Here is a 26,765-nt window from a genome sequence, read left to right on the forward strand (position 1 = left end):
TAAACCAGTCCAGGGGGCCTGTGAGACTGCACCAACAGGAAATGGACCTCTGCCCAGAAATAAACATGTAAATGGCAGAAGAAGGACCTTTCGTTGTGAAAGGTCAAGGTCTTTCTTTGGAGTTCCGCTCTTCTGGCTGGGCCCGTGGGTTTGTCCACGTAGCACTTTGTATGCTTGTTAAGCTGTGTTTAGTCTTCTTGGTTATGGTAAAACATTTTTTCTTTTATCCTAGTCTGGAGTTTCAAGGTTGGTACTTCTTGCCCCTAAAGTGTTTATTTTAAGGTTTAGTACAGTTCCTTACTCTCTGATAAGGCAGACACCATCCCTGCAGACATCATCCCTGCAGACTCGCTGTGGTCAAGCCCAGGCCGATTGCGCCGGCACCGCAGGTGGTGGCCCAGCACTCAGCTCGCCCAGCGCACACAGTGACCTTGGGCCCCCTCACCTCTCTGACCTGCGGAGCTGGGGACAGAATGACCCCCAACCCCTGGAGGTCAAGAACTAAAGAAGAATAAGCCTGACAGTCTAGGCCTGGAGGACGTCCACTTGGGCTGCAGTGGACTTCGCATTCACTTGCTTTTGGAATGTGGATCCTTGGCGCTGTGAAGGGTTGGTGTTTTGTGTGGCCTGGCAGATCCAGCTGAGAGGGACTGAGCTCCTCCGTTAGGTGCAGGTGGGTACGGGTCTAACGCCTCCTCCCCTGGATGTGGGGACTTGGGGCAGGCTGACCTGCAGAGTGAGGAGAAGGCCAGGGTCTTCCTTGGTTGGCAGCTTGCAGGAGAACCCCAGGAATGGGTTTCCTCATTGTCTTGCCTCTTCGATGCCGCCTCCCCCAACCCGGGTACCCTCTGTAGCCAAGCCCTGGAGAAGCATGATTTAGGTGACTAGAGAGAGAAGGTTCCGGGGGAGCATTTCACATGTAGACCTGGAACTTTGCCGGGCTGATTCCTTTGCCACGGTTTTGCACTTGCGTGTTCTTAAGCCAGAGAGAAGAGTTGAACTTTCCCTCTTGTTTGCTTCATTACTCCCACCACATTTGGCAGTTTGGGTGGGATGTGGTTGTGTTTTTTTTTTTATGACTCTCAGATTCGATTTTAGAAGTGTGCTGTGCGCCTGGAGGCCTCTTGCATCCTTGAAGATTTCGTAGGGAGTTCCAAACCAACTGTCCAGCTGGGCATGACAATGGAATCTGCTGTTTCTTGAGCACCTGCTCTGTGCCAGGCGCTTGGGCACCTGATTGCACCCTTGCAGCACCCCCACCCCTGGGTGGGTAGTGTCCCCATGTTACAGGGCTGTGGACAGCCCCTGGCCTCTGGGCTCTCACAGCTGTAGGCTGGGAGTCACACCCTGGTCCGGCTGGCCTGAGTCCGTGGGCTTTTCCCTGAGTCCCACGCTTCTCCTGTGACCTCGAGGGACTTTCTGAGTGTTCCTTCTGTCTCCACCCTGGTAAGATTCCACTGGAGGAAAAATGAGTAGGCATCGGTTGGACAGCAAGGCAAGGTCTAGAGAGTTCTGTTTCTCCAGCTCAGCCGTCTCCCCGCCGAGCTCAGGTATGGCTGAGATTGTCTCTGCCATCCAGCCACTGGCCAGGCCTGCCCTCGCCAAGTAACTAGCTCTGGGGTGAAGTTCGGGCTCCATCTGCCTCACCTCTGTGACCTTCCCTGGCAGCTGGGGCTGGTGTGTAAAGAAGAGGGCAGAGGAGGTAGCTTTCCCATCAGTTTCCCTGTTTCACAGGTGAGGTCTGGGCTCCGGGGGCGTGGCTTGCATGTGGCCACTCAGACAGACCGATGGGAGTCCAGGCGGAGCCTGAGTTGTTCCTGGTAGGTGTGCACCGCCCCTTTACCTGGAGCAGATGCCTCTTGGGGGTTGGTGTCAGGACCTGGAGGCAGGTACCTGCCAGCATCTTCCTCGAATCAGCTCTGAGTCACTGCAGGAAGGAACGGGTCTGTGTGGTCACTCAGCCCACGTCTGGTCTGGTGGGATCATCTGGGCTGGTGCTTCCATTTTGCAGTTGGGCAAACGGAGTCGCTCTTCCGTGCCCGGCACAGCTTCTGGTTTTCTCTCTTTAGTTACAGTGTGCTGCCGCAGTCTTACTTAGGCATCTGAGTTCTGTGTGTGTGCACACCGTTTATCATTCTAGCTGCTTGTTGGGGTAATGGTGCCATCACCACCACCTGTGCCCCGATCTTCATCACCCTCAGCATAAACCCTGCCCCTGTTAAACTATTGCTCCCCCTTCCCCTCCCCCCAGCTCCTGGCGACCGCTATCCCACTTGCTGTCTTTGTGGGTTTGCCTCTCCTAGCACCTCATGTAAGTGGAATCACGCGGTACTTGTCCTCCTGTGTCTGCCTCGTGTCACTAGGCTTAATGTTTCAAAGTCTCCCCATGGTGTGTGTGCGTGTGCTCAGTCATGTCCGACTCTTTACCCCACGGGCTGTAGTCTGCCAGGCTCCTCTGTCCACTGAATTTTCCCAGCAAGAATACTGGAGTGGGTAGCCATTTCTTTCTCCAGGGGATCTTCCCGACCCAAGGATTGATCCCAAGTCTCTTGCGTCTCCTGCATTGGCAGGTGGGTTCTTTACCAGCTGAGCCATCAGGGAAGCCCCTGCCCACACTGTAACATATATCAAAACTTCATACCTTTTCATGGCTGAAAAGTACTCTGTTGATGGGTGGGCCACATTTTGTTTATCCATTCATCTGTTGATGGACACTTGGGTTGTTTCCATGAACTTTTCGTTCTATGATTGATGATGCTGTGAACATGGGGTCAAATGCTGGTTAGGGCTGTTGATTACAGGTTTTTTTTTTAATGTTATTCACTTCAAAACCTTTATCAGAGATACGGTTCTCTTCTGGGGTGGGTGGGTAGCCTTGACCTCCCGAGGGACTCATGTTTCTTTCCCCTTCCCCACGCAGGACAAACCAGACCTTCTCCTCCTCCCCAGCAAAGGGATGCAGGTTGGAGGCCCAGGCCAGACCATGGAGGGGTCCTTGGGCCTCTGAGCACTCACCCCAGATGGAAAGCGCGGTTGATTGCAGTTCTTTTGTCTGTATACCTCGTTGTAGACGTTTATTATTGAAGGACAGTCATCTCCACCTCTCCCGTTTCAAGGGGAACTCAGGTGCACTGTAGAATACTTAGTTGATACTGTCAAACAAGAGAAGAAAGTAAAATTTAGCCAGAACGAGAGCATCCAGGAATGATAATTTGTGTTTTTTGGTAGGCCGGTCACTGGCGTGGGCCGTTCTTTCCGTCCACACAGGATCACTCTGTATCTGCAGTCTTTGGTGCTGTGAATAGGTCTTCGTGCAGGGATGGGAAGGCCTCAGCGGCGTGAGGCTCCGGGAGCAGGGAGGAGGTGCCGGCTGGCCTCTGACACCAGCTGAACATGCGCTCCCTCCGGGAAGCCCCTCTCGGGGACCCGTTCCTGCCTGAGACTGCTGGGCCTCCTTCACCTGTTCCCCTCCTGTCACCTGCCCCCTGGCCAGTCCACCCAGCCCCGCGTCTGGTGGTGCTTCCTGTTCCATAGAGAAGGGGCTGAATGAATGGGTGGGTGAAACTGATAAGCCTGCTGACTTGAGACTCACGGAGATAAAGGAGGGGATTTTCGGGGGGGCCCTTCCGCCGGCACCCTGCACCCAGCACACTTCACGCCGAGTTGTCCTCTTCTGGGTCCCCCTGCTGTGGATGCTCTCCCCAAAAGCTGCCTTCACACGGCCCGTTTACTCCCCCTGTGCGTGTCCCCTCCCTGCACACGTGCTTGCCAGGGGTCTCCTGTGTATCAAGTGGCTGGGTGTGGGGTGACCAACAACAGGGCCCCTTCAAGGACCTTACATTCCACAGTAGGGGACATCTGTGCAAAAGAACACGGTGACTTCAGATAGTCATCAAGTGTGAAGAAGAAAAACATCTTTTTCTTTTTTTCTCCCCCTCCCCTTTTGTTTCTCTGTATCTTAAAAAAAAAAAAAAGAAATCCAATCCAGCAGTTTCTTGCTTGCTTGAGGCCAGGGTTGTGTGCACTTTACTGGGTTCGAATCCCAGCTCCTCTTGCTGGCAGTGCCCTTGGCAACGCCCTTACACTTGGCAAGCCTCCGTCTTCCCGTCTGTGTAGGAAAGATAGAGGTGTGTCTGCTCCCTGGGCTGTGGCGCGGCTCCGGGGCGACGGGGCCCACAGCGCACCGTGCAAGTGAGTGTCTCGTGTGCAGCTCCTCTCGCCATGAACCTGTGATCCCAGAATGAAGCTGCCAGCTCTGTGGTTTTAAAACGACGAAACCAGCCCATCCGGAGCAGAGGAGCCAGAGGAGCACTGAGTGTGGGCACTCGGCACAGCTTCGCTTCCCTGATTGGAAGGCTGAATCACGTTTGTCCAGCCCGCCCTTCTCCCTGGGAGCAGGGACAGAGGGGTCCAGAGTGCCGGGCCCTGGGCCTTCCAGGCTGGGGAAGCCGGCGCCGGCAGTTCTGCGTCAGGGCCCGGCCCTTTCCCTTTGCCTCAGATGGGGCCAGGGCCCTCTGGTTAGATGGTTGGGATGCTCAGAGCATACAGGAGAATAAGCAGAAGCCCCCAGAATGCCCTTGGACACACCCCCATCCTCACAGGGCGTGGACAGGGGCCTCCCTGGGTTCAGAGAGGTTTCCAAATTGAGCCAGTTTCCAGGTCGTCAGGCACAGTGCTTGGCGAGATCGCAGGGTGCCCCCTGGCCCACGTGGGCCCAGCCAGTGTGGCCATCGGTCCTGAACCCTCATGGCCCCTCACTGTGGGCCCTGGGTGAGCCCTTCGGTGTTTCTGAGAGTCCAGCCTCAGGTTCGCCTGCGCAGGAGGCGCGGCATGGGGTGGGTGACAGAGCGGCCCCAACAGGAGCGCCCCAGAGGCCTGCCATGTGGATGTGGTCCCCTTGGGAGTGCCACTTGTACCCCGGTTCAGGTCCGGAAAGGACGGACACAGGGGGCTTTGCTTTCTGGGCCTCCTTGTTTTGCTCCTCTTTGAATCCGAGGGGTCCCGGGCCTGGGCCTGTCCCACAAGACCGTGATGTCCATGCTGGCGCCGCATGGTGGCTCTTGAGTCCGAGACGACGTTAGGGCGAGGAGGTGGACGAGGGGTGTGTGGGGAGCTGCTCCCTCCTCCCCAGGTCGGCTCTGAAAGATGCTCTGCTGGGCTCACCCCCTCCCCTCCTGCCCGCTTCCAGCCCCAGCCCTGCACCACCTTTCCTCACGGGATGGAGCCTTCTGCATGAGCGAGGGTGGCAACCATGTGAGAAGACCCTCCTGCCTGTGTGCTGGGGGCTCTTGCTCGGCACTTAGGTGTCCGTGCCCGAAGTACGCACTTACGGAGCGCCTGCTGGATACCAGGTGTGGTGGCAAGGGTCAGGAATACAGAGAGCTCGAGAGAAAGAGAGCTGAGGACAGTTGGAGCTAACGTCCTGTGTGCTGGGGGTTCAGGGGGAGCACTGGGGTCCCCCGAGGAGACAGCTGCTGATCAGAGAAGGAGTTGACTCTGGCCGGTTGGAAGAGGCGAGGGGCAGCATTCCAGGCCTGGAGGCGTGGCAGGGCCGGCCCAGCTGGAGAGGGAGATGCTCCTTGTGCCAGGACTGTGGTGAGCGGGGTGGGCCCAGGCAAGCTGTCCGTGTGCCAGGCTCAGGACTTTGGGCTCGGACATGCAAGCCCAAGCTCTGGAATGTCCCTGCGCATCTTGCTCCTTCATACTCAGCCTTGCAGGCACCTCGCTCTTTGCCCCTGCTCGGTCATCCTTAGGCCTGAGAACTTGAGGAAGGCCAGCTGGTGACCGGGGCGGGGCTCGATGTATTGCCAGTGAGGAAGTGGCCTTTCCCCCTGAACCTTTGGTGTTGGTGGGGAGACTCACAGGGCCAGCCCTTGAGATCTCCCCAGGCCACAAGCTTCTAGGCCCAAGACGGTGGAGAGAACTGCCTGGTATTTGAAAGGCTAGGATCAGTTTTCCAGGGCGAAGGGAACCCTGGGGCCAGTGACCAGAGCAGCAGGTCGGGAGTTCTCCTCCGGGCTCCAGCTGTGTGACCTTGGGCAAGTGTCCTAACCTTTCTGAGCTTTCATTTCTCGTTGGTACAGTGGGGTGGCTCTTGGTACCAGTCCTCTGGGCACCAGAGAGGACTTGCTGAGAACAGTGCACGTCCAGTTAGAGCTGTGCCCGGCACGTAAACGGTGCCCGAGACAAAGAGGGAATCTTCGCGCTCCCCTCCCCAAGAACAAGAGGAGGGGTCTGACTCCTGGGCCTGGGAGGGAGGGGCCAGAGACGGCTTTCCAGGGCAGGTAGCTTGGCGCTTTGGAGACAGGCTCTGCCCTGTGTGTGACCCTGGGCAAGTCCCTGAGCTAAAATTGTGCATGTTATTTACAGCCTCATCCTCACCCCTTAGTTGCCTGGCTTGGAAAATGGGATGACAACCCTTTACTCCCAGGCCGCGGTGGGGGTGAGAGCCTCCAGGTGGAGGATTCAGTCAACCGCGTCTGAGGGGGTGGCGTCTGAGGGGATGGCGTTGAGCAGGGCTTTCCGCAGCTCCCCCTGTCTCCTGAAAACCCCCCGCAGACGGTTGAGGGCAGGGAAGCCAAGGCTCAGCCCTGGTGGGAGCGCTGGCCTCGTGGCATTTCACCCAGGGCTGTGTGTTATCTTTTGCAGAAGTCATGAGCCGGAGGAAGGACAAACCACTTCCTCTACAGCCTTCAGATTTATCAGGCTCAACTTTTGACAGTTTCAGTTTGAAGAGAATTGGAAAAAAAAAACCACGAAGCAAGCAACGATGTTGAGAAGCATTAGATAAACACAGCGGCCTCCAGCCTCTGCTCCCTGAACCCCACCTTTGGACAGGGCGCCCATCTGCGGGTCTGTGGGAGGCTGCGGCGATGCCCTCGGGTTCGAGGGGCTGTCCGAGTTGGGAGCCTTCTGCGTGCCGGCTGCTGGCTGAGAGGCCAGGGCTGCAGGCCTCTTCCCCGGGTTCCTCGTCCTGCGTGCTCTGGTGTATCTACACACAGACATCAGGTCGCGGAGATGATGTTTCAGAAGTTTGACCTCAAAGTAGCTTTCTTTTCCCCTCTCAGTGTTTGGAGAAAGTGCTGAAGATAAGCTGGGCCACCCTGCAGTGACTGGCCGGCCCCCTGGGATTCTGGCCTGGGTCTTGTCCCCTCGGCCCCTGGCCGCCTGCTAAGACTGCACACACGGGGTACTCTCGGGAGCCTGGGAGACTTCAGGGAACTGATTTGGTGGCAGAAATGATTGAATATTGGTTTCACAAAGTTCAAACTACAACTTTGCAAGTCAACTCAATTCCTGACTTTCTGGTGTTATTTCTTGGCTGTGGCCCCGAGATTCCTAAGATCAGTAACAGGAGGAGGCCCTTTCTTGGGGAGGAAAGGGGAACGTGACAGTTGATGTTCTTATGCGTGTACACAAGCCTGTACATATGCATATAGACACACACGGGCGTACACACAAATGGACATGTGCATACATGCACCTATGCACACGTCTTCAAAGACTGTCTGATGTTTCACTCCTGTGTTCACTGCTTGACTTGGGGCAAGTCGTCCAACCTCTGCCCCAAGTCCTCAGCCCTGTGAGGAGATGGGCGGTGCTGTTGATGAGTCCTCGTCTCTGTGAGGAGATCGGCGGTACTCTTGGTGGCCTGGGATTGTGGTCAGGATGCAGAGAAAGCACTCGTGCAGCAAGCTCGCGACAAGGCCCAGGGCCTGGAAGCGGCTCAGTGCAGACGAGCTATCGTGTTCCTCGTTCTTCCTGCGTCTGCCTGGCTGCCCCTCTCTGCTGTTCCCACGGCCCTCGGCCTGCCCACGGCTGGAGGATTTGGCCCATCTGGGCTGTGGTTCTCCTGGTTGCACGCAGTGACTCTGCCACCCACTCAGCACCGCCAAACGGCCGCTCCGTGCCCGGCTCTGTCCCAGGGCCATGCACGGCCTCTGCTCTCAGGAAGCTTAGCATTCATGGTGGGGCTGTGATGACAGCCACCGAACTAGTCAGCAGTCACCACGGTCCCTTCAGAGGTGCCGAGCGCTGGGGCAGAAGCGGGGCGGGAGGGCAGCCACACCGTAGACGGTGTAGTCAGGGAGGGCCTCCATGAGGTGGCGACGCTGATGGTGAGCCAGTCCTGTGGGGTCTGGGGAGGAATGTTTCCGGGTTGGGAACAGCGGGTGGCAAAGGCCCTGAGGTGGAAGGCTTGTGGGGCAAGCACGGTGACCTCATCAAGGAGCTGGGATTTTGTTCCCAGTGTCTTAGGGAGCAGGGGCGTGGTGAGGTCAGCTTTTCTCTCAGGCTGGTGGGACAGGGCTTGAGGGCGGCCCGTGTGTCCTGTTCTCCTGCTGCCCCTTTGGGCCTGCCTGGACCTGGCCGCACGGCGGCTGCCCGGCGGCTGCCCCAGGCCAGCGGAGCCCTCATCTGGAGGGCTTGCGCACAGACGGTCCCTGGGTGTCTGACGGGCCAGGCCTGTGTCCTCGGCGTCCTGACCTGTGGAGTGAGCCGGACGTGGGCGTCTTCAGCCCAGCACCCCTCTGCCCGGGGCCCTGCCCCCGCGTCCTCTCCCGAGGTCAGCTCCGTCCCGTCCGTCCCGGGGGAGGGCGTCGCGGTGCATTCCTGCTGCGTGAGTGGCACACAGGGCAGGGGCGTGTCTGCACCACCGCTCTGTAATTTCCGTGTCTGGGACGGGCCCGCGCCGAGCTGCTCTGCTCTGATGGGGCGGCTGTCGCCCGAGTCAACAGCAGTGTGTCCCCCGGTCTGCCTTTGTTGGTTTCCTTTTTTCTTTCTTCTTCTTGTTTTAAGAGGCCTTCCCCCACCCCCCTGCCATGAAAAAAAGGCTGGCGACTTGGATGTGGTGGGTAGGAATTAGTAGTTTCTGTCCTTTTGGTGTGGGAGGCGGGGGGCCGGGGGGAGTGCTGATTTAAACATTTATTTCCCATTAAGCAGTTCACGGGCTGGAAGCTGGTGCTGGAAGTGGGGCAATCCCGAGGCCTGGCTGGTGGTCTGCGATGCCCGCTGACCGGCCCGCCTGGGCGGGAAGCGGGGAGCCTGCCGCACGGAGGTTACAGGCGAGGATCCGAGGGCCGAGTCCAGTCTGCCGATCTGTTTTGTTTGGCTCACACAGTATTTTGGAAAAAAAAAAAAAAAATCTCCAGTAAGTTGTCCACATTTAAAACTCAGGAGAGTTCCCCCCCAAAAATCGGATTTCCATTTTCTAATAATAATAACAAAAGCAAACATTTCTGTGTCGCTTACTGCGTGTGGTGCCCTTCCAAACGGCTCGCGTCTCTCTGCCCCCCCTGACTGGGAGAGCTCTGTGCTGGGACGGTTCTGTGCTGCAGGCGTCCGTCTTGCTGTTAGCCACCTTCTGCAGCTGGGGCAGCCGAGGCGGTGGCCCAGGCTGCTCCTGGTGGTGTGTGTGCCCGCCTGGCAGCCATGGGCCCGGGCTGGAGGTGGCCTGGGCACGCGCCCTCCACTCACCTCAGCCTCGCCCGCTCTCTGTATGCGGGTTCCTCCCCTGCCCGGGCCCAGGCTTGGGGTTCATTGGACTTGGACCGTCTTGAGTGTGGAGAGGTCAGGATGGGTGCGGGGAGGAACGCTGCTCATCTCGGCACTGAGTCACTCGTCACTAGCCCATCCCTCCCGCCCATGAGCTGGCAAGTCAGCCAGGCCACCTGGGCCGGCCGATCGCACACCACTGCCTGTCCCCCACCCCAGAGGAGGTGCCCTGTGAGGATCTCCCGGGTGAACCGGAGTCAGGTCCCAGGGGCAGGGGACCGAGCCTTCCTAGAGAGGAAGCTGGGAGGGTGGCCGAGAATCCGTGGCTCACCTGTGGAAAGAGCTGCATGGGGGCTGTGCTGGGGGGTGGGGGGGGCGCCTCCTTGTGGGGTGCCCCTGCCTCCTCCACCGCCTCGGTGCCAGGGAGCAAGCCCAGGGCAGTGTCTGTGCCCAGGCCCCGCCAGCCTGGCCGTCCTGTCCTGCTGCTTGGGGCTGGCAGTGGGGGACCACCACTGTTTGTCGAAACTGTCGGTGGGCGGAACGTGGTTCTGGGGTGGCCAGGCTTGAGCTGACTCATCCTGGAAGCTTTGAGATGGCATTGCACCTAAGGAGGCTTCAGCAACATGGAGGTGAAGTGGCCTTTTTCACAGAGAGCCTGTGGCTTCGTGGATGGAGCTGCTGTGGTCAGCGTGGCTAGCCTCCCCCGGGGCAGAGAGGAGCGTGTGTTGCGATGAGAAGCCGCTGTGTTTGGAGGCCTTAACTCTTCCCTCCCTCCCTCCCTCCCTCCTTCCTATCCGTCACCGCCCCCACCCCCGGTCCCGCGCTCTCCGTCTCTGGGTACATTATTTAAAAAAAGCCTCTTTATTGCAGTTTAATTGGCATACAATAAACTGCACAGTGTCCCTCTCCTTTTAAGATGCTCAACAGCTTCAGCGGTTCGAAGCAGTGAGTAAAGTAGTCTGTGACTGTAGCCCCCCCAGCATAAGGAATAAACCCTCCCAGCTTCCACTCCCGCTGTTCCTGTGTTTGGGAACAGCCCCTCTCTGCCTTCCCTCCTTGGCCTTTCTCCAGGTCCTGAATTCTTGTAAATATCCCCCTTCACAGAGCGAGGCGTTTCCCCTGCTGACCCGTCCTCTCTTGCTCTCCCCACGCCTCCCTTCCTCACGTCCTCACATCCCAGTGGCAGCCAAGTTTGGCCCGTTGGGCCTCTTGGAAATCCTCAGGGTACGGTGAAGAGTAATGGAAAGAACTCCAGGCCAGACGGCTGGGTCTTTGGTTTTTGCCCCAAAGTGCTGGATGTCTTTGGACTTCACCTGTAACAGGGCTGTTTCCATCTTGTGGGGCTAAGATAATTCTTGCACAGTTGAGCAGAGCACCAGGGGCATACAGTAGGTGCTTGCTAAATGGTGGCTAGTTGTATTACCCTTCACTGGTAAAACCAGTCCATCCACTGACTTGGCAGAAACATGTCAACCTTGGAAACGCTGGCCCTGAATTCCCAAGGGGAAGATATCAGGGCACGGTGGGGGCTGTATGTCGAAATCACAAGGGCCTAATGACTGGGGCTGCCTCCCTTCCTGTGAAGATGGCAGGGTGCTTGTCTTGCATGAAGGCAGCCAGACTCTTTCGTCATCTGCAGTTAGACTTGGTTTATCCTGCACTGGGATTCAGGGTTCACAGAAAGAACTCCCAGCAGCTTAAATAAACTGAAACTTTGTTTTTTTTTCCTCTCGTACAAAAGTCTAGAGTATAGGCTATCATAGTAAGACAGGCTGTCACGTTAGAGCCAGCGTGGTTGGTCTTTGCTCTTCACGGACTCTGCTGCTTTTATCTTGCTGTTTCACTGTTCACACCTTGTCTCATGGTCCAAGTAGCTGCTCAAGCTCCTGCCATCACGTCTGCATTCCAGTTTGTAATAGCAGGGAGTGGGGGCGGGGAGAGTGGAAAAGGACTTTTCTTTTAAGGAGACTTCTCCTGTCATGTTATTGGTCATAAGGAGTCACACAGCAATTCCTAGCTGCGAGGGAGTCTGGGAAATAGAGTCAGGAAGGCAAATGGCGAGCAGGGCAGAGACGCAGCCATATGTTTCAGGCCATCCTTGGGAAGCCTGCTCACACGTGGAACAGTGGAAGGAAGGAAGTCTTATCCCGGGGTCCCAGGATGAGCAGTAAGCTTTCTTCATCAAGGGTAGCGGATCAGAGAAGTAAAGTAGTCCAGAGAGCTGTCTTATTTTTTGTGGAATAAGAGATTAGAGCTGAGATCCCTGAGAAAGGGTTGGAGGCAGAGGTTTTGGCTTCCTGTATGTGGAGCAGTAGGTTACCAGGTGAGGTAGTAAGCTCCCCCGAGAGAGGAAGTATGGAAGTGGAAGTTGAATGGACGTGTGTCAGTCAGGGAGGCCGCCGAGTGTGCCAGATCTGGAAGGAAGGTTCATGGGACCTCATGAAAGAATCGCTGTCCAGGGGATCTCATCCAGGACTAGACCGTGTGTGTGTGTACCTCCCTCCCCATCCCGCCTGTGGTGGTCATCACTGGTTCCCCGGGGCCCCACCGAGCCATGGGCTACCTGAGACCCCTCCCGGAGCCCCCTGTTGCTGGCCTCGGCTCAGTCGCCTTTCTTGCAGGAGTCCAGTCTGCCAGCTGAGGACGAGAAGGGTGAGACAGGGCCGTGATGTGCCCGGCGGTGCGCAGTGCAGGCCAGCACGCCCAGATTCAGGCCCCCATCAGCCCCGCTGTGTGCCTCCTCAGTGAAACCCGGGCCTGCAAACACTGCCTCCAGGGGCTGGCGTGGCTGGGTTGTGTTTGCCGGGGCCCAGTGCAGCCCCGTCCCGTGGGGCCGGCTGGAAGGCCACACCTGCCCCCACGCCGAGGCTGGGCTGGACACCCGGACGCGGGGCGCCAGGCGAGTGGGAAGTGAAAGTGTACGCCAGCCCTTCTAGTTCTGCTACTGACCCGGCAGAGCCTTTCCTGGGGGGAGGGGAGGGAGGCGCTGTTTTCTTTACTTAATCTGGCCTTGCCCCGGAGAGAAAACAAACGCACAGTCTCCATCCTGTTTGTAGAGAGGGCGTTCGGGCCTGGAGAAGCTGGGACGGTGTCCCCGGACAGAAGTGAGCTGTGTGCGTCCACGTCTTGGATGGTCAGCTGTGACTTCTGGCACTGTGGGTAACGACACAGGGCACGCAGTTTTGCCCTTCCAGCCATCTGTGCATGTGTGCGGTCCTGCACCCATCACCATCACCCGTCTCCAGAGCTCTCCACCCCAGCACCCGCCCTCCCAGCAGGCACCCTTCTGCTTCCGTCTCTGAGTTTGACCACGTCAGGTGCCTCGTAAAGGTGGAATCGTATATTGCACTGTGTTGGCGCTTGTGTGTCTGGATTATGGTTTTTGTTTTCTGGTGAGGTGAGACTGACGAAGTCCAGCTGTGCTGAAGCGCAGAGCTCTGGGGCGTGCAGTGCGGTCATGGTCTTGTGCGACCAGCACCTCTGTCTAGTTCCACACTGTTCCATCACCTCCAGAGGAAACCTTCTGCCCGCTCACAGTCGCTGCCCTACCCCCTGCCCCTGGCCCTTGGCAACCAGCAGACGGTTCTAAAGCCGAGTTTGCATCTCCTAGGCGTGTGCTTGGCACCCTACATACAAGACGTATGTTGAATGAATGAAGGAAAACCTTGCCAGGTGATGAAGTAGTGAGGAAGCTTGACTCTCCTGAGCACTGTCCATGCAGGCACTGGTGTTTCTCTGCCCTGGTTATGCTGTGGAACCGCCCAGGCGGTCTTCATCACCTGGAGATGCCGAGTGCGTTGGTCCAGGGGAGGCCTGGGCACTAGCCTTTTTCAGACCACTCCTGAAGTTTTCCAATGTGAGAATGACCAATAATGCAACATGTCATTGTGCTCTGGCCCTCCTTTGGGGCTGCGTACAATCTCTCCATTTTATAGAAAAGGAAACAGGTTCAGGGAGGTTAAGCAACTTACCTAGGCTCACACAGATTCCAGTCTTTGAGTCCAGAGCTCTGACCCGAGCCTCTCTGCTGCCCCTCCCTCCCCTGATGAACCCTATCGTAGGCGATTTTGAAAGGGGGTCCTGTAGCTACCGAAATGTGTACTGTGGGCTAAAAGAGCTGAAAACTCCCTCACTAGCATGTTTGGAGCACCAACTGTATGCTAGACCCTACGTGCTTTAGTCAGTTTCCCTGGTTTCACCCCTGCGAGAGCCCTGGGCTGAAGAGACATCATAGGGACACGTTTCCCAGGAGCTGGAGCTAAAGGGCACATGATTTGCTGAGACACTCCTGGAGAGCCAGGTGGGACCCCGCCAGCTGTCACGCAGCTGTCACCGTGGGAGGGCAGTCTGAGCTCGGTCCTGAAGCTGGGGACGGCGTTTTCACAGGAGGGCTTTGGTGGTCGATTTTCCCTCTGCCCACTTGGAAATATTTGGGGGCCACTGGCATCAGCCCAGGAGAAATCAGCGTGACCTCAAGGGCCTGGCTTGGCTTCCTTCAGGTCACGTGGCTTGTGCCTTAGCCCTTTTGATGCCGTGGGCCTCAGTCATTCACCAAATAGTGCTGAGGCCCAACAGCCTGGTGCTGCAGGGGGCTCTGGATGCATGGTGGGCAGGCTGGGCACAGTCTCCATTCTCCGCAGTCTGGACTTCTTCCCGGAGCACAGATGGTCGTGGAGCCCCTCGCCGGGTCTGCGAGCTGGGACCGTCTCTGCGTGGGTTCTCACGGCCGTTGTAGGGGACACACGCTTGGGGTGGCTCCTTGTGGGAGATGAGGAGGTGGCAGAGGAGTTGGGAAACCGTTTGCAAAGTTGCGCGGCTTTCGAGAGGTAGAGGCTGAAGTTGATCGGGCTGCCTGGCCTCCTGGTTCAGGCTCCCCACCGCTGATGGATCATTGTGAAAGAGGAAGTCCCCAGAGCGCCTGTGTGGGCTCAGACCACAGGGTGGGGGGGTGTGTTGCTTTCCTATGGCTACTGTAACAAAGGACCACAAACTCAGTGACTTAAAACAGAACCCGTTTATCTTCATACGCTTACGGAGGTTGAAAGTCCAAAAATGGTTCTCATGCGGGCTGCAGAAGGTGTTTGCTCTCCTCCTAGCAGCTGTAGCGCAGAATTTGTTTCCTGCCTTTTCCAGTCTCTGGAGGCTGCTGGCGCTTCCTGGTTCCCAGCGCCTTTAGTCCAGCCCCTGCTTCCGTTGCCACTTCTCTGTCCACGATCCTCCTGCCTCCCTCTCGAATGGACCCTCGTGATGACGCTGGGGCCAGCCACGTGATCCAGGGCAGGATCCCTGGCTTAGCGGCATCTGCAGAGTCCCAGTTACCACCGACTGTCGCACGTTCCCAGGGCAGGGACCTCACTGCTGTGCCTTCCACAGGCTGGCCTGGGCCCCGGGGGGGAGGGGGGCCTCCACCCAGTGGTGTCTGGCCCACAGAGTGGAGAGCTGGGGTGTCAGTGTCCCCAGGTGCCCGTGGTCTCTGAGGCAGGACGACGTCTGACTCCATGGGGGCGGGCAGGCCCCACGTGCTATGTACGTCATCCGCTTCGACACGCCCGGGCTTTGGAGCACAGAGCTGGCTGGATGCGGGATCCGCCGCATTCTAATTCGAGCCCATTCTTGTGTAAAACGGGGGTGCGGTGGTGGCTATCTCCCAGGGTCACCTGTGAGCAGGTGCCAGACGAGGCGCATCTCGGGACAGCAGAGGTGCAGAGCACACGGGGCCCGGGGCCCCATGGAGCCGCCCGGCCATGGTGGGAAGGAGGAGGGAACAGAGAGCCCTGTGAGCTCCTGGAAAACACAGCAGGATAAGGGGCACGGGAGTGCTGGCTTGAGTGGGGCGGGGTCTGCATGTCGTGGCACTTTAGATGAGGTGGCCGGGGGAGACGGGGGTCAGGCGACACCTGAGCAGAGACGGGAAGGGAGTAAGGGAGTGAGCCGCGCAGCCATCTCAGCAGGTGTCAAGGCCTTGGGGTGGGAGCTTGGCGTATCCTGGTGGGGTCTGGAGGTCAGTGTGGCGGAGATGGAGCCCCTCAGCTTGAGGAGGGTGGTGGGTGTGAGGGGCCAGACGGCCTAGGGCGCTGCGGGGAGAAGAGAGCCGTGCGGGAGCAGACATCCGAGAGCCTGGATGCTCGCAAGGCCTGAACACCTGCCTCCTGCCCTCCCTGCCCCTCCACGTCCCCTCCTCCACCGCCCACCCTGCTGTGCGAGAAGGGCTGGCCCGTCAAGGCCTTGCTCCGCCGAGCTGAGCCTCACTCACTCTCCGGCTTGGGGACCTCACTCAGCTGTCCCCTCCTCCAGCCAGCCTCCCACCCGACTGACACGGCTTTTGCTGTTTAGACAGCACGTGGTTTACAAGCTCTGCTTCTAGAACGTCACAGTCTCCCCTCCAGTACCTTCCCTCTCCAGGTGCATAACGGCGAGCTTTCTCCAAGTCAACGACCACAGAAAGATTGTCTGCATCCATGCTTCCCACCCACTACGTTTTCCCTTATTCGTTGGACTTGCACTGGACTCGTGTAAGGGAGCGTGTGGTTTAGCTCAAGTCTGTATGTGATCATCTCAGGGTTACTGGACTGGTTAACATTGGTTGAGCATCTACCCTCCGCGCAGTTTTCTGGTAGAGGTGAGATTTGACAGTGGACGGAAGGGTCCCTTCTCTTTTTCTGCGTGGCTTTATAGGAAGTGAGCAAACAAGTCAAAATACTTATTTGTCTTGTTTTGACGTCATCACCCCGGGTCAGCTTGGAGGTCCTTCTGGCGGAAGCCATCCTCCCCTCCTGGGCCCTGCTGGCCCCTGTTCCTTCTGGCCGGCGGTTGCACTTGCCAGCCTGGGGCACCTTCTGTGGGTGCAGGATCAGAAACTGCCGGCAGCACTCAGCAGGCCTCCTCCTGGGCCAAGGTCTTGAGGATGCAGCTGGCATGGCTCCCTGCCTCCCCGAGGTCCCGGAGAGGGTGCAGGTCCTCCTTGACTGTAGTGAGAAGGATTACTCGCTTCTAGAAACCCTCATGGTAAAAACCATCTCCCTCCCCCTTGGTCTGAGTGGAGCTGGAGGTGAGGCGTGTACACAGACCAGCTAGTTAAGGGCCATTGATCACTTTTGCAGACATTTCAGCTCAGTCGCTCAGTCGTGCCCGACTCTTTGCGACCCCATGGGTTGCGGCCTGCCAGGCCTCCCTGTCCATCACCGACTCCAGGAATTTAGTCAAACTCATGTCCATCAAGTCAGTGACGCCATCCATCCATCTCATCCTCTGTCGTCCCCTTCTCCCGCTTTCAATCTTTCCCAGCATCAGGGTCTTTTCAAATGAGTCAGCTCTTCACATCAGATGGCCAAAGTATTGGAGTTTCAGCTTCAGCATCAGTCCTTCCAATGAATATTCAGGACTGATCTCCTTTAGGATGGACTGGTTGGATCTCCTTGCAGTCCAAGGGACTCTCAAGAGTCTTCTCCAACACCACAGATCAGAACCTGTAAGTGATGGAGATACTGGGCAGACCCCATCCTCTGAGGCTCTGGGTGCCGTTGAAGATGCCAGGTGGCTTCTAGAACGTGTGGGACTTCACCCCCTTCTCCTGCTCCCCGGTCCCCGGGCCTTCAGTTGACTCCCAGCTTCCTTCTTCCTCTGTCCCCTCCTGGTAGTGGCCTCTGCTCAGGACACCCTCTTCCCTCCCCTCCTGCCTGCTGGCGGCCCCTGACAGCCTCCCTTTCCTGTCCAAGGCGGCAGCTTTCACCCTGGGCTGCCCCTCAGAACGTCTGGGGGTTTAGGAGACTGCCGATGCCTGGCCCCACCCCCGGGGACTGGGATTCCTGCGATGTTTGGTGGGTCCCAGGCACCGGTCTTTATGGTGACATCATCTCATTCAACAGCTGCAGAGTCGTCTCTTGCACGTATGTCCCAGCATTGTTTCCTTTGACAGACACTTCAGTTGTTCCTGAGATTTCCAACTATAGTACGTTTTACATCTATCTTTTTCTGAGATCATGTCTGTCAAGAAACACTGTAAATGACTTTGAAATGGGTGGGGAGAAGATTCCTGGGTGTCTTGTCTGGCTCACTCACCTGAGCTATTTTCTGCCTTTCATTGTCTTCGAGCTATTTTACAACTCTATTGTAGAAAGCTGATGATACATGTAAATGATTCTTGTTCATAGAAGTGCCGACTGAGCGTGCCCACAGAACGCAGCTGGTTACTGCTGGACACCATCGTTTGAAAACATGCCCCAGGTGACTTTATTGTGCATCCAGAGCGGCTCTCTCCAGCTTAGAAGGTTCCAGGTCATCTCCAGCCACAGACTCTTGTCATCCTCTGGCCCTGATGGGAACCGATGGCTAATTTGTTTTGCTGTAGGTTTTGACAAACAGTGGGCATAATAGTAAGAGTTCTCGTTTGCTATGCACTGAAACTACCCCAGACGTTTTTGAGCATCCGGGGTGTTGTCTAGTTACGTGGGTGTCGTCTTACGCAGGTAAGAAGTGACCTGGTGAGACACGTGCTCCCGTGACCCCCGGTGTAGGTGGGGACGTCGAAGCAGGAGGCCTGGCTGGAGGCGCTCTCGGTGTTCGGCCGCTGCACAGAGGCGGGGCCCTGGGGTCTGTCTGCACCCGCCCCTCCTTCCACCGGGTCACCCCACTGCTCTGAGCTGCGTCATGGGGCTCAGAGCTCCCAGGCCTGCTGCCGAGAGGCGAGGCGTTGGGTGTGAGTCTGGCTCCGTGCCTGGCGGGCTTGGGGGCGCTCAGCCAAGGTCATGGTCAAGGTTGTCACCCTGTGTTCTCTGCCTATTGGGTGTGCATTCTCGTTACCTGCCTGGTCAGAGCGAACACGTGTGTCAGACCTCATGTGAGTGGGTACGGGGGCTGTTGTGTAGGTGAGGCTTTCTCGGGGGCGTTCAGGAGCCCAGGACTCAGGCCATGAGGTCTGGAGTGGGCGGACTGAGAAATGCAGGGGCGAGCGTGCTGACATGCTCTGCCAGGGCCTTGCGTCTGTTTCCCCGTCTGCCCTCAGGACAGCCTGGGGGTAGAGAGGATCGTGTCCACTGGACAAACGAGGAAACCGAGGCCTGGGTGCTCATTCCCAGGTTCCTCCACTCACTCCCCTCTCTGGACCCCAGCACACAGGGGCCACTTAGGAAATGGCCTTTTGGGTCCTTTCTGGGGTTCATTCTCCATCGTGAGAGGTGAGATGATTTGCCCCACAGCCCAGAGAGGGCAGGAGAGGTGCCCAGGGGCACACAGCAGGCAGTGCCCAGGCTGGGCCTGGTGCCCTCTCAAGCCGCTGTGCCCGTGAGCGCACGCCTAGAGGTCCACGCTCTCCACGGAGGCAGTTTCCGGGTGCCTTAGCCCAGCGGGCCCCTCACCCAACCCCTGGAGAGACCCAGGCTTCCCAGGAACTAATTTCTTAAGAGAACTTTATGGCTCTTAACTCCCTAAGCGGATCCAGATGCTCCTTGTGGCCGGCGCTGCTGCACATGTCCTGGCCAAAGCCAGCTTGGTTTGGAAGCCCGGCCCCGGCAGCCGCCAAGTCTGGAAATGCAGTAAGTGAGCGAGTTGTTCTTGGCCGTTTTCCCCTCATCTCGGCCCAGCTCAGATCAGACTCGGGCTGTGACCTCAGGCATCACACATTCCAGCCTCCCCCGGCCTCCTGGGGGCTGGGGCACAAGGCAGGGGTGACCCCGTCAGGGGCGGTGAGAGGGGCGTGCCTGGAGGGAGCGTGGGACCCGGGGTGGGGGCAGCGGGAGAAGGTGAGGGGAGGCCTGGGGGGAGTCCAGGGAGGGGCCAGGCCCTCTCCGCTGGAGCAGAGGCGAGACCACCTGAGCGGCCGGGTGTGGGGGTGCCTGGGGGCTCCCGTCCACACCCCAAGCATCTGCATGGGAGCCCCAGCCCGACTTCCTGAGCCACGGCGGTGTCCTGCTGCTCCCACTGGGCGGCCGCGCGGGCTGCACCTGGATTCCTGAGGTCCTGGGGAACCTAGTTCAAGCTTGGGTGGTCGGGGTGAGCACGGCTCCGATTGCTCCACTCTCTGCCCTTGGCCCAGACCTGACCACAGCCCTCAAGGGTGAATCACTTTGAAGTGACAGGGTCTGGGTCCCGTGGTAGCTGAGGGGCTGATTGGGCGTGAAGGGGCATACCGGGCTTGTCCCTCTTGGCTTCCAGCAGCTCCTCCCCTCTGTACTGAAGGAGACCGGAGCCCAGGGGCCAGGGGCCAGGTGAAGGGGTCACAGAGCCTCAGTTCCGAGGTCTCTTCCTACCTGTGTGACCCTGGGCAAGTCCCTTGATCTCTCTGAGCCTCAGCTTGCTTTAATTTGCTGCACCTTCAAAGGAGAAAATCTACAGTGAAGTGACTGGCTCCAAAGTTACAGTATCAAACAGTAGTTAGTGGGAGGAGGCACAAGCCACACCCTAGCTGAGGTGCAATCCAGACAAAAAAAGGTGCTAGTTCTGCAGACCGCTCTTAGATAGTCTCGTGATAGCCCTCGTCTCACTGACTTGCTGCCTGCAGCCCCTCTTCGTATATGTTCTGGAGGAGCCTTTGTTGCACTGTTTTAATTATGACTGTTGTTGGCCATGTGGCCTTTGCACACTAACGCTCAGCGTGTTATTAGATTATCACGACCATCACCTCCATGACCAAAGCACCCTAAAGCTGAGAGACGTCGACCGTAGCGGTTACGAGCTCAGGTTCCACAGCCAGCCTGCGTGGGTTTTAAATTTCTCTTCGTCTGCTTCCTAGCTGGGTGACCTGGGGCCAGTCTCGCCCCCGTCCCCTCTCGGTGGGCTCTTTCCCCCCCACCCCCACCTGACCTCAGCCCTGGCATGGCTGCTGGGATGCCCAGAAGCACCTCAGGTGGGCCCCGGAGCCCCAGACCCCACTCTGGGAACTCTGCCCTGGGCCTGACTCCATCCTTGTGACCCAGAGTGATCTCCAGGGGACGAGGAGGAGGGGACTGTCCAGTCCAGGTCGGCGCCGCCGTCGTGAGACTCAGTGTTGGCTCCTGACTCTGGGCGGCCGCTGGCGGGGAGGCGGCCCCTCTGTGGCTCCTGAGTCTCATTCATGCTTCATTCGTCCGTGGGGTTTTTTCGCTCTGTTCCCACCCTTTTTGCTCATTCACTCTCTTCGCTGTTCTTTCGTCCTCACTCACTCACTGCCTTTCTGAGTGTGTGCTGTGTCCTGGCCTCACGCTCAGGTGTCGGAGATGCGGCCAGGGCCCACACAGGGGCTGCGGGGATCCTCAGAGGCCGACTTGAGGGATGAGGGGAGGCTTCCTGGAGGAGGCAGCATCTCAGTGGACCCCCGGGGGTGGAGCTGGAGGTAGCCAGGTGAGGAAGGGAGGTGGCACTCGTTCCGTGTAGAATGGACCTTACTGCAGAGCCTCAGGGTTCCTGAGGCCGAGCATGGGCTTCCAGAGCTGCAGGGGGGGCTGTGCTCTCTATTCCCCCCGTCACGAGAGGCACCGCCATTGGGCCCAGGGGCTGAGGTGCTCGGCCTGCAAGTGAGATCTGGCTAGTGGGTCCCTCATCCCCAAGATGCCACTGTCCCCAGAGGTCTGGCGGCCCTCTGGGACAGCTGTGTCACCAGCAGGCCCCACAGCGCCCTTCTCCCAGGACGCAGCCCCTGGGGCGGCCTTGGTGGTCCTTCCCTCTGGGCTGGAGCCCTGTGCTCTGTGACATGGCTCTGTCAGGCCTGCTCCACGCCTGTCCACGCTGCCGTGGAGGGGCAGAGCTGGGACGACTGTGAAGTGCCTGCACGGGGGAGGCTTCTGCAAATGGCAGCGCCCCACAGCCCGGGTCCTGGCCCGGTGCCCCTTCCCCCAGCAGCAGGCATGTTGGGGGCGCCAGCCCTGGGGAACTGCCGTAGCCATCCAGCACCAGGAGCCTGGCCTTGGCCTCTCCGGGGCTCCCGAGTGCAGCGCCCTGGCCATCCAGCACCAGGACCCCGGCCTCGGCCTCTCCAGGGCTCTGGAGTGCAGCGCCCCAGCCATCCAGCACCAGGAGCCCGGCCTCGGCCTCTCCAGGGGTTCCCGAGTGCAGCCCCCGGCCATCCAGCACCAGGAGCCCGGCCTCGGCCTCTCCGGGGCTCCCGAGTGCAGCGCCCCAGCCATCCAGCACCAGGAGCCCGGCCTCGGCCTCTCTGGGGCTCCCGAGTGCAGCTCCCCGGCCATCCAGCACCAGGAGCCCGGCCTCGGCCTCTCTGGGGCTCCCGAGTGCAGCGCCCCGGCCATCCAGCACCAGGAGCCCGGCCTCGGCCTCTCCGGGGCTCCCGAGTGCAGCGCTCCGGCCATCCAGCACCAGGAGCCCAGCCTTGGCCTCTCCGGGGGCTCCAGAGTGCAGCCCCCAGCCATCCAGCACCAGGAGCCCGGCCTCGGCCTCTCTGGGGCTCCCGAGTGCAGCGCCCCGGCCATCCAGCACCAGGAGCCCGGCCTTGGCCTCTCCGGGGCTCCCGAGTGCAGCGCCCTGGCCATCCAGCACCAGGAGCCCGGCCTCGGCCTCTCCGGGGCTCCCGAGTGCAGCGCTTGAAATCCGTTGTTCTTGCTGCAGTGAGGCAGTCTCTCGTGTTTTTGGCCAGCGGGACTCATGACATCTTCTCAGTGGCAGCCTCTGGTCTGAGGCCCTTTCGGTCCCTAGGGAGGGGGCAGGGAAGCAGAGAAGGCTCAGGCCCGTGGGCACTGGGGTGGCCTGGCCAGAGGCCCGCAGCGTCCAGGGAGTCTGGTGTCCCTTGGGGGCTGTAAAGGCCGTGTCAGCCCTCAGTTAAGTGTGAGTGAAGGTTCCTGTTTCTCTGGCAAAGTTATCACCATCCATGCTTATTTAATCCTTAGTTCAGCCGTTGTTGAGTTCCTACTACGTGCCTGAAAGATACATCACAAAGAGCGGAAACAACCTCTGTTCTCATGGTGGGCGGAGCCTGAGCCTAACCTGTGAACACGCTGCGTGTCAGCTGTGGATGAGGGCCACGAAGGAGACTGAGGCAGGTGAGGGGTAGGCTCTCCGTGCCAGGGGAACCCTTGAGCCACGAAGAGGGCAGTCACGCAGATACCGTTCCAGACAGAGGGAGCACGTGCGAAGGCCCTCAGGCGCGGAGGAGTGCGCACTGTGGCCGGGCGGGCCCCTTTCATCAGCGACCCCTGGGGTCCTGACCACGTTGCTCACGGTCACGCTGAGGCTCAGGGCGGCTCAGCAAGCGGAGGAGTCGAACTCACAGCCTCAGCTCCGCATTTACACCGTCCTGCCCATCCGGCTGCAGGGCTGAGGTGAGGGACGTGTGGTGGAGGTTCCCCCGTGTGTACGGTCAGCTGCAGGCCAGGGGGCTACCTCTTTTGGGGGAGTCTGGCTCAGAGCGGGGTCACGGCCAGAGACGTCCAGGGGCTGGAACTCTGGTGTCTGAGGACGGGCCCGGGGCCTGGTGTGGGGCTTGGCGCCTCCCTCCTGGTGGCCCTGGTTGGAGCCCTGTCTTTGCCACTCATGGCCGTGTGATGCTGGGGAAGTCACTCTGTTTCTGAGCCCTCGCTCTCATCTCCATGCAAACCAGGGTCAGCAACTTCCCTGCCCTGCCTCCCCTTCCAGAGGACCAAGAGAGAGTATAGACGAGGAAGCTCTTTGTCAGCCCTCAAGATGGCGTGTGAAAATTCTGATGGTTTCCTTTATTTAATAGCAAAAATGGTATCAAAGCAACATTAAAAAGAGTTTAAAAGGAAAAGAAGACTCCTTTACTCACAGTTCTACCACCTCAACACAGCCACGAATATCCTGTCCTGCCCAAACACGCCCCAGCTGCACAGCCTGGGATGTGTTTTCTCATAAATTCTGTATTTAGCGAACTTTGCACCCGTTCCTATCCCCCGCTCAGAGCCTCACGGGTTTCCTTTATCTGGTACCCTCTCCCATCTGACCTGGAGCAAATGGATTTGGCCGTCTCTGGTATCCTTTCCTGTCTGATCTGGAGCGAATGGATTTGGCCGTCGGGAATTTCTCGTATCGATTTTCTAATTATTCCTCTCGGTTTCTGTACATATATGCATGTGTTTCGATGTCTTTGCTGGGCGAGCGCGCAGCTTCCTTCTCATTTTTTCCTCCCCTGCCCCTGACACAGACGACGCTTCTCGCAGTCTCCACAGCCGTTGTTTTCAGTGGCTCCGCGGCAGTCTTTGCGCCGTGCCTCTATGAAACCCTCTCTGTGGTTAGACGTTAAGGCAGCTTCCAGCCTTTCTTCTTCACTGGGGTATGTCACCGTGCATATCTGCACACTCCTAGTTCTTTCCCCCCTTTCCTTGTGATGATGAATAATTGTTTGGAAAAATTCCCAGGAGGGAGATTAGTTGGTCAAAGGAATATGAGCGTTCTGATGGCTTTTGATAGCGACGAGGCTCTGTCGCTTTCCAAAGAGCTGAACCCATTTGTGACGCCATCGACGGCGATGCGGCCTCGTTTTCCCACAACTGAGTCATCTCCAGGTGTCATTTTTTCTTTCTTCTTTTTCGTCTTAAATTGACTTCATGGGTGGGAAGCGATGTGGCGCTGAGTGTCATCAGCCAGCCGTCAGCTCTGAGACACCTCCTCGCGTGCCTTCAGCTTTCGTCCAGCTCGCTTTCCTCCCGCCCCTCGATGCTCGGCCGCCAGCACCGCCGCTGAAAGGTGGCTGTGACCCGGGCCCCCTCCCTTCCACCTGCAGAGCAGGGGGCGAGAGGAGCAGAGAGGGCCTCCCATGGGATCGTGGGAGAGGGTCTAGGCTTGGTGGCTCCTGGGGAGGTTGTGCCAGGCAGGGAGGGCCCCGGAGAGACCCGAGGAGGGGAGCACAGGGCATCAGGAGTCGAGCCCCGAGCAGCAGCAAGGACCGTGGAGAGGCGCGGGGGGAGGCAGGGTGCGGGACGGTGGGGGTGTGGTTCCAGGGGAGGAGCAGGGGCCAGGAGGGAAAAGAGAGAAACAGAGCGTGAGAAGGGCTGAAATGCAGGGAGAGGTGGCTGCTGGGGAGATAGAAACCCCTGTTTCTTAGGAGGTGGTCGCTTTCTTTGCGGGGGCGGGTGGTGACCTACGAGCCGGGTGGGATCAGGGTGAGGGGGCAGGGGGACGGGGGCTGGGACCCCTGTGTCGTCCCCTTGGCACTGGATGGGGAGCTCCGCGCCATGACTTGTCTCTGGGACCTATTTTCTGCCCCAGGCTACCCCTGCCCAGGAATGTGATGCCATTCCCGTCTCCGGTGATGGCACCGTCCCGCAGGGTGACAGGGCCGGTGAGCAGCCGGCACACAGGCACGCCTGCTTCAGAGTGACAGTGCCCCCCTCCAGGTGCTCCCAGACACCCCGCCAGCATCAGAGGCCAGGCCGATGTGGGGAGGCGGTGCGTGGGCGCGGGCCCTGTGGCCGGGGTGGCTGGGCACTCAGCATGCTGCGGTCATGGGCCCCCATCGCACGGCGCCCATGCCGTTTGTGGTCCTGCAAACCGTGGGACTGACCCACGAGCAGACTGAAGCTCCAGGAGGAGCCTGGGCTGCTCCGGTCCCACGGCCGCCCGGGGCTGGGACCCAGCTGGGCAGGGGGGACCCAGCCTTCCGGGCTCTGGTTTTGTCCCCAGGCTCAGAGCCGGTGAGCTGGAGCTTTTCAGGAAAGCTTAGGAGAGATGGCTTCCTTACTAGCCATGTTGCATCTCTTAATTTTTAAAAAAAGGTCTGTGAGTCTGTGGAGCTGTGATTCCACGTGGGACCTGAGGGTGGAAGCCAGGGTTCCCAACCCAAAGGCTGCAGCCGTGCTGCTTGGGTGAGGAATGTTCCAGAAGCTTGTGTCCAGGTGCCGTCCTCAGTCGCCTGGGGAAGCAAGATCAGGTTAGGTTGGCACCAGGCTGTTGGGGCTGCCTCTTCCTGGGTCTCCAGCCCATCTCTGGCCCCGACCTCGGCCTGGCCCCCCTCGAAATGTGGTCCTCTGCCTCCCTGTCCCTGCACTGGGGCACCCGCAGCAGGTCTGGTTGTCTGGGGGTGTTTGCTGCCGTGTGCTGAGAACAGGGCACGTGCAGGGGGAGGGCCAGGGCCAAGCTCCATGCATGCAGAGGGCAGGAGAGGAGTGGGGCTGCAGGCAGGGCTGCCCCCTTGGGAGCTTTCCGGGGGAAGGCCGTTTGGCCCTCCTTTCACCCCGGGGAGGAAACGAGCAGGACACACTTCCTGCAGGAAGCCAGCGTCAAGAGTGGGAGAGGGGCGCTGGCTGGTGTCCGCCCAGGCCAAGAGTTCAGGGTGGCCCCTGGTGCCAGGCCCTCTCGGTGTTTCTCTGCAGGGTTCCTGGGGCTGCAGTGTGACCCGAGCGGCCCCCTCACCTTGCTCATGGTGCCCGGGGCCCCGCGGTGAGGAGCGCTGAGACCGGATTCCAGCTTGTCAACTTGGGCTGCTCTGACTCCCTGTTGCTGCCCAGGTGCCTCTCGGTACTGGGTCCTCTTGTCCCCGAACAACACAGAATTGACTTCTGAGTCTTGAGTGTTCTTGTTAATAATGACAGCTGCCGCTTATCCAGAGCCTGTAGATCCTGGCCCTTTTCTGCAGTCTCTTACTTGTCCGCCAAAGCTGTCCCTGACACGGGCCCCTTTATCCACCATGATGCCTGGATTGCATCACTAGCCATCCATCACCGAGCTGGTGTGGAGATGGAGGGACGGGACCTCCCCCTTCTCTGATGACTAAAATCCTATCCCCGGGCACTCCAAGGCTCTGGGCCAGTCAGGTGACCTCTCTGAACCTCAGTTTCCTCCTCTATACATGGACCTAACCCTGCCCGCTGTGGCTCAGTTCTGGATTCTGTGAACTAACACGTGAGCAGCGCCTGGCACCATCGCACAGGGTCTCCCGAGGAATCCACGCTGATGATCAGAGTGGGTCTCCCTGGCCTGGGCAGGGAGCAGAGGAGCCCCCAGGGCTGTTCCGGGCAGGCTGGGCGCAGTGGTGGTAGGAGCCAGGCAGACCCAAGGGAGCGAGGCTTCTGGGGGGCCTGGCGCAGGCGGGCGGCGGAGGGGCCTCCGGCAGAGCAGCAGATTGGGCCAGCCTGGGCGCTGCCCCGCTTCCCGCGAGGAGGGAAGTTACGGGTTTCCGCCCTGGCGTCCAGGGAAGGATGGGACCCGCTGCGGGGGCGCGGTGTGCACGGGGAGGACGTGGGAAGCCAGCCGAGCTCTGCCCCACCCTCGGGCTGAGTCAGGGCCTGCCCACAGCCCAGCGGGAGTCACAGACTTGCTTCCGGAGGGTGAGTCGGCTTCACCCCTACTCTCACATATCCTGGACCCCCTTCCTTTTGGGGGGCTTTCCTCCTGGTGTC

The 26,765-nt window shown here is 59.1% G+C and overlaps 1 protein-coding gene across 4 annotated transcripts in view; it reads left to right on the top strand.

Moving 5' to 3' along the window:
* Window positions 1–26,765, top strand: part of CMIP (c-Maf inducing protein) — a 204,724-nt gene that overhangs the window by 16,785 nt on the left and 161,174 nt on the right. The window contains exons 1-2 of one of the 4 annotated variants that reach the window (XM_060397870.1): window positions 696–8,848; window positions 8,941–26,693. The exons of 2 other annotated variants lie outside the window; for them this stretch is intronic. In XM_060397870.1, coding sequence (XP_060253853.1) covers window positions 26,565–26,693 — 129 coding nt within the window. In that variant the 5' untranslated portion in view covers window positions 696–8,848; window positions 8,941–26,564. Of the gene's footprint in view, window positions 1–695; window positions 26,694–26,765 lie in introns of those variants that run through there. One more of the 4 variants, XM_042231486.2, reaches the window with a different exon arrangement.

Source organism: Ovis aries, chromosome 14 (assembly GCF_016772045.2).
Source record: "Ovis aries strain OAR_USU_Benz2616 breed Rambouillet chromosome 14, ARS-UI_Ramb_v3.0, whole genome shotgun sequence".
Taxonomy (NCBI): Eukaryota; Metazoa; Chordata; class Mammalia; order Artiodactyla; family Bovidae; genus Ovis; species Ovis aries.